At 36.9% G+C, this 7,413-nt stretch overlaps 1 protein-coding gene across 1 annotated transcript; it reads left to right on the top strand.

Annotated features, from left to right (window-relative positions):
* The first annotated feature begins 1,125 nt into the window (after positions 1–1,125).
* LOC139886386 (protein transport protein SEC23 A-like) lies at positions 1,126–7,050 on the top strand. Its single transcript, XM_071870188.1, has 6 exons — positions 1,126–1,308; positions 2,436–2,980; positions 3,637–5,457; positions 5,684–5,800; positions 5,888–5,959; positions 6,651–7,050. The coding sequence occupies exons 2-6, from the start codon at positions 2,498–2,500 to the stop codon at positions 6,786–6,788; spliced, it is 2,631 nt and encodes an 876-aa protein (XP_071726289.1). The 5' UTR covers positions 1,126–1,308; positions 2,436–2,497; the 3' UTR covers positions 6,789–7,050.
* The last annotated feature ends 363 nt before the right edge of the window (positions 7,051–7,413 follow it).

Genomic DNA, 7,413 nt, shown 5'->3' on the forward strand with positions numbered 1-7,413 from the left:
ACGAAAGAAGCCCACGAAGGGTAAATCCCATCAGCAAGATAGTAGCCTCGATCAAAATCAATGTCTCCAACTTCGTATGAAACTTGAGGAGCCTTGTCAGTTAGTAAACTATCAAACAATGGAGATGCATTAAGGACATTCAAGTCATTGTTCGAACCTGTCATTCCAAAATATGCATGCCAAATTCAATTGTCATACGAATATACGATGCAACGGCTTCCAACATGATTGTCGGGTAATCGTGATCGCCTCGTGTGAAATGCCCTTTCCAGGCATTTGGACATTTTCCCCAAGCCCAATGCATACAATCAATGCTTCCAAGCATTCCAGGAAAGCCGTGAAGTTCTTCATGTATATGATACAACCAACGTATACCGTCCTCGGTTGGTTCTCTCATGTATACATTAGCATACAAGTCTATAATACATCTTGTAAAATTTTGTAAAGACTCACGTGATGTTCTCTCTGGTGCATCGGGACGAGTAGAGTAAGAAAATATACCTTCAATGTTTTTTTCAAAAAGACTTTGTGACATTCGATAACGCCGTTTGAAATATTCAGGGGGATACTTCGGATCTTGAACAAAATAATCTTTCATCAAACGATTGTGTGCTTCTACACGATCACGACGAATGTAGCGACGTTTTCGTCTTGAGCTTTGAGCCTCATTTTGTTCCTCGACCTCTCTACGCATTACCACGTTATTTCGATAAGCAAAAATACTTTTCATTGCGTTCACCAAACTTTCTTCGTCGGAACTACTCATTTTTAAAGAAACATTTTTATTTTGATGAGAGAATTTGGATTTGATTGTGTGATATGTTGAGTAAAATGGATGTATATATAGAATTTTTTTTTTAAAAAGATTTTTTTTTTTGTAACGGTCGATTGTTGCGTCTCGGGGGCGACTGACCCGTAACCGACGAGCCAGGGTGACGGGGTACGGGAGTGGGGGGACACGCGACGAGCAACCCGACGACCTCCACCACTCCCGGGTGCTCTTATGGGTGAACTATAAAGTAAATAAAAAGTTTATAAGGGTGTAATTTTTTATTTTTTTTATTTTTATTTTTTTTTATTTTTTTTATTTTTTTTGGAGATTAACAGTTAGATTCGTGTAAAGTGAAACTCCTAATTTGGGATCGGTCGGAGGTTGAAGCTAGCTGGTTGTTGACAAAATCACAACTGCCTTCTCCCAATCCCATACTTTTCGTTCATTTCTTTCATCTCCGCCATAACTCAAAACCAACCTACAATTCTTCAAGTCTTCTTCAATTCAACGATCCGTCAAACCCACAATTCTTCAAAGTAAGTTTCTTTTCTTCTTTTTATTCATTTATTAACCCTCAATTTCAAATTTAGGGCTTCTTTTTAACCCAGTTTTATTCCAATTCCACCGAGGGTTTTGCTTATAATTCAATTATTATTTGACCCAGATCAATCGCTCATGTTATAGATTTAATTCGTCTATTCTAATTTGTATTTATTTATTTATTGACCTGATTGATATAGGGTTTTGATTTAAAGATCGTATTTTGATACAGGGTTTTGATTAATGTGTCAATTAAGATCTGGTATTCTGTAATTTGATAATTGAAGTGATCTTTTTTACAATGCACATGCCTGATCATCTGAATTTTGGTGAAAATATTAGTTGTTATAAATACCTTCAAATTAATCATAGTTACAATAGTCTCAAGTAGTTCACTTCTAATTATAATCCAACTGTTGAATATACATACATGCAATAATAACTACTCCGTATAATGCAGCCTGAAAAACTAAGTAGGGGATTTAAAAATTACGTTTATGATGCCTTATTAAATTAAATTCTCAAGAAAATGCAATACACCAGTTGGCCCCTGTCTGATAATCGCAGTTAAAATGACTTGCTATTAGTTACGCTGAATGTCACTGAAAAGATTGTGTTTTGCATCACCATTAAGAAAATTTTGTCACGATCACATGTTTTTTTTTTAAACCGGTGATCAAGATACTAGGAAGCATTATCTGAAATTTGTATGCTTTGTATAAAGAGTTGTGCAACTATTGTTTGTGTGTCTCATTGTGTTATAAAGACCTTTAACTGTTTTTTGTTCTTGCAAATTTTGGCCATTGGGATTTTGTAACTGTGTTGGATGAAAATGGAACTGTGTACCCTAAATCTGAATGACTACTATCTGAGCAATCACCCAATCAATCAATTAGAGTTACCCAGTTTTTATTAAACTACTAAAAATTGCTTCAATTTTAAAGTTATGTTGTGATAATATTATTCAACATCTTATAAATCATTTGTTATTGAATGCTTTAGATGGTTAAAAAGATCAATAATTTGTTATAATGTTGATTTACCAAACAAATATACTATCGAGTGTTTAATTCATTCATATCTGTCTTCTATTAAACACAATCGGTTTTTTGTTATCAAGCAGGTCATAAGTTTCACCAGTTCAAGAATTTTTTTCGTGAGGCCTAGGTTCACATATGAGCTTTAATGGCCGACCAACCTAAGTTTTCAGCCGGATACTCTGTTGGAATCACCCCATCCACCCCTGAGGCACAATCAAGTAGACCCGATAATAAAGTAAGTCCTCCTCCTCCTCCTTTTACAACTACCGCGGGCCCCAGATTTACACCGCCCACTATACAACCCAACCGGATACCTTCCCTTTCACCTTCTACAAAAGGTTCACAATCGCCGTTATCTGCAAATGGTGTTAGAACGGGAAGCCCTCATTTGAGCACACCACCAGGTCCGCCTGTTTTTTCTTCGCCGGTAAAACCTGCTGCCGTGCCGTTTAGAACGTCTCCATCGACTCCTCAGCCAGTTGTGTTCTCGGCAGTTCCATCTTCGTCCGCTTCACCCCCATCAAGTTTTTCAGAAGGCGCAAATGAGTTTCAGCGCCAGGTTTCGAATGATGCAGATGACATTGCTTCTCTTACTGATGCACCAAATGTTCTACTTTCTGCACGTAAGGTATTCCTTTCTTTTAATCATACACATTAACATATTTTCTCTTGCAGAAAATTGCGAACAGTAGAAGTGTACTTTACATTCATTTTTTGTTACCAAAACTAGTTGCATTTTGAGAGCCTATATAAAAAAAAATCAATTTCGACAGCATGCTCGGTTTTTTTGTCGTAATTTCCCTAAAAATTCATTTTTGAGCAGTAAAAGTTAGAAATGATTTGAAAGTATGTATTTTGTTTAATATAACTATCGTTGAACGGTACCCATCATTTATGGCACAAATTAGAGGTAAAGTTTTGACCTTTTCCATTTATTAATGGATCAATTGGTTATACTTGATCTCTAATGGGTCAAGTGTGTAATTCCAAGATATTACCTAAAACAAGAGCAACCTAATGTGTTGGAAGTTGCCTAACATATAGTTAGAAGCATACGATATAAGCTGTTTTTTTAACAATTAGATATATATCACAATAATGTATCTGTAATTATATCTAACACATGGATTATTTGATAAAAAAGACTTAAGATCCTGATCTAAATCCCTTGTGATTAGCATTGAAAGTAGCTCTTTTTTGACCCGTTACTCAACCTGCCCGTTTGCCACCTTTAGCATAAAGAAAGATTATAAACATGAACCACTTTTGTTTGTGTATATGTAGGTACTGAAACAAAAGAAACTGATGAATGTACCGAGCTTGGGTTTCGGGGCATTGGTTTCTCCAGGACGTGAAGTTCTGCAAGGTCCACAAATAATTCACCGGGACCCGCATCGCTGCCAAAATTGTGGAGCTTATGCAAGTCTTTATTGCAACATATTACTCGGATCAGGCCAGTGGCAGTGTGTAATATGCCGAAATCTGAATGGTAGTGAAGGCGAATACATATCTTCCAACAAAGAAGAACTTCTTAATCTACCAGAATTAGCATTTCCAATGGTCGATTATGTTCAAACAGGGAATAGAAGACCCGGTTTTGTTCCTGTTACCGATTCTAGAATGTCGACACCAATCGTTCTCGTTGTAGATGATTGTTTAGACGAACCACATCTCCAACATCTACAAAGCTCTTTACATGCATTTCTAGACTCCCTTTCCCCCACAACAAGGATTGGCATCATATTATACGGACGTGCGGTTTCGGTTTACGATTTTTCTGAAGCATCGACTGCTTCGGCGGATGTTTTACCGGGCGATGTTTCTCCAAGTCAAGAGTCGTTGAAACAACTTGTTTATGGAACCGGTCTTTATTTGTCTCCGATTCATGCTTCGTTACCTGTGGCGCATTCCATATTTTCATCTTTGAGTCCGTATAAATTGAATCTTCCAGAAGCTTCTAGAGACCGTTGCATGGGTGTTGCAATAGAGGTTGCTTTAGCGATTATTCAAGGACCATCAGGCGAAATGTCACAAGGGGTTGTGAAAAAACCTGGAGGTAGTAGTAGAATAATTGTTTGTGCCAGTGGACCTAATACACGTGGCCCCGGATCCGTCCCGCATTCGTTTAGTCATCCAAACTATCCCCACTTGGAGAAAACCGCGTTAAAATGGATGGATCATTTGGGTCGTGAAGCTCATAAGCATAATACCTTAATTGACATCTTATGTGCCGGAACATGTCCTGTAAGAGTTCCTGTTTTACAGCCTCTTGCAAAAGCATCTGGTGGGATCTTGATTCTGCATGACGATTTTGGTGAGGCTTTCGGTGTGAACCTTCAGCGAGCGGCTAACCGTGCAGCAGGTTCTCACGGTTTGATGGAGATACGTTGTTCGGATGACATAAACGTATCTCAAGTTATAGGCCCAGGAGAAGAGGCACGTACGGATAATCATGAAGCTTTTAAGAATGATAATTCAGTATCAATACAAATGTTAAGTGTGGAAGAAACACAGTGTTTTGCAGTGTCAATGGAGACACGTGGAAACATTATAAGCGATTACGTGTATCTTCAATTCAGTATTCTGTTTTCGAATTTGTACCAAGCGGATATCACAAGGGTTATTACGGTTAGATTGCCGACAGTCGATAGTGTTTCAGCTTATCTTGATAGTGTTGAGGATGAAGTGGCAGCAGTTCTTATTGCTAAGAGGAGTCTTTTACGGGCTAAAAATTTCTCAGATGCAATTGATATGCGGAAAACAGTAGATGAAAGAATTAAAGATATAACAAGTAGATTTGGATCCCAAATGCCAAAATCAAAGCTTTACCAGTTTCCAAAAGAGTTGTCTGGTTTACCTGAGCTATTATTTCATCTTAGGAGGGGTCCACTTTTGGGTAGCATACTTGGACATGAGGACGAGAGGTCGGTTTTGCGAGATATATTTTTGAATGCATCGTTTGATCTGTCTCTTCGAATGGTGGCTCCTAGATGTCTTATGCATCGTGAAGAAGGCACTTTTGAGGAGCTGCCAGCTCACGATCTTGTAATGCAATCTGATGCGGCTGTTGTTCTTGACCATGGGACTGATGTCTTCATATGGTTGGTATGTTATCTGGCTAATTAAAACTCTCATAAATTGTTTTCTTAAGAAAGGTTTGGTTATCATGATCGCATTTTACATATTATGTGGATACTTGAGAAAATAATAATATTCTGTTATACTGATTTTCAATGATATATATAATATATTTGTTTTAATCTTTTAGAAATCACATTCTTATCTTGTTTAAAAATGGTCTGAGTATTAATTGTTGGTGAGTTGTATTCAGGGTGCGGAACTTGCTGCTCAAGACGGAAGAAGTGCGGCAGCCTTAGCAGCCTGCAGAACGTTGGCGGAGGAACTTACCGAGACGAGGTTCCCGGCTCCTAGAATTCTTGCATTCAAGGTAATATTTGTTATCTTTTTTTTTCTTTTCTTCAAATCATATTAGATATATATTCTTAAACGTTTAATGGGATTGTTTTTTTAACAGGAGGGCAGCTCTCAGGCGAGGTATTTCGTGTCTCGGCTAATACCTGCACACAAGGACCCTCCTTATGAGCAAGTGAGTTGACTATAATACGAAGAGCTAACACTTTTGATTTATGTACCTTTAAATGTGTTGATGTGGGTGATTTTATAATCTGAAACCTGCCATATGTAAACAACAGTTTAAAATGGTAAAAAATGGGTAATGGTTAAATGGGATGAACAGGTCACATTTGATAAAAGTCCCCCTTAGTTTATTTTTAAAGCATACCACCTCTTAAGTTGTTTTCAAAGGTTAAAATTAAGTAATAAATACCCTTTTTGTAATGATTTTTATTTCATCAATTATTTATTCAAAATAAAGAAGACAATGAAATGTGTTTCAAGCCAACCCGACCCGTTTTTGACCAGTTCCCCAACCAATCCAACCCTCCCATCTGGTCATCTAGTTTTCTCGTGGGTATGGATCCCCATCACTCTTTTCTAGATTCTTCTTTTGTGAAGTTGTAACCGAACTTTCATGGGAATTTAAATACACATTAGTCAAAAAGAGGCAAATTGGGTTCACTAATACTGCGTACAGGTCGAATGGTAATTACTATGTTTATGGTAAAGTTAAAGAATAAGAAACAAATAAATTAACTTGTTGTGTCTACTTGATTTGCCTTCTAAGTATACATATTTGGCATTAACAAAAATGGGCGAACCACCAAGTTTTGTCTCGTATGAAATAAATTAACGGGTGACTGGAACCTTTTTGTTGACAGGAAGCAAGATTTCCACAGCTTCGAACATTGAGTGCAGAACAAAGGACGAAACTGAAAAGTAGTTTTATTCACTTTGAAGAACCAAGCTTTAGCGAATGGATGCACAGTCTCAAAGTATTAGCACCTGAACCAAGCTAATCGTTCTGTTTTTGGTTAAACAGATGTAGCTGTCTGGCTGGCTGGCTGGCTTCAAATCCAGTTGTCAACAAACTTACTACTTTGTTTTTTTCCATTTCCTTTTCTTCCCTTTTTTTTTTTTTTTTTTTTTTTTTTTTCTTTACATTGGATTTGGTTGCTGATATTCAACAATCGAGTTAATAAGGTTGAAGGGAAAAAAAGATATTTTTTGTTGGTTCAGATTGTGGCTTCTTATTACCATAAATAACATAGTAAAAGCATTTCGCCAGCTATTTATGTTTTTATTATGCACATATTTAGCAGCTTCATTGTCCACAAGAATACCTTTAAAATCTTAGAAACTAGTTTCCTACCTATTCCTTCTAATCGAACGCCCACTGTACAGCGCATTCCGCACTATAGATTTAAGATCGATTGTGAAGAGTTCTACACTTGAAAACTTTAACACCAAAATTGGTATGAAGAATGAGAAGGATATTCCATAACAAAAATTTAGATACCAATTTTATCATTTACGTGATGAACTTTGGCATTAATTTTGATAAATGCCCCAAAAATATGCATGCCTACGTATGTATACAATACAATACACGTTTATATTGGATGGTTATGATCAAATCAACTA

The sequence above is a fragment of the Rutidosis leptorrhynchoides genome, chromosome 1 (assembly GCF_046630445.1).
Source record: "Rutidosis leptorrhynchoides isolate AG116_Rl617_1_P2 chromosome 1, CSIRO_AGI_Rlap_v1, whole genome shotgun sequence".
NCBI lineage: Eukaryota > Viridiplantae > Streptophyta > Magnoliopsida > Asterales > Asteraceae > Rutidosis > Rutidosis leptorrhynchoides.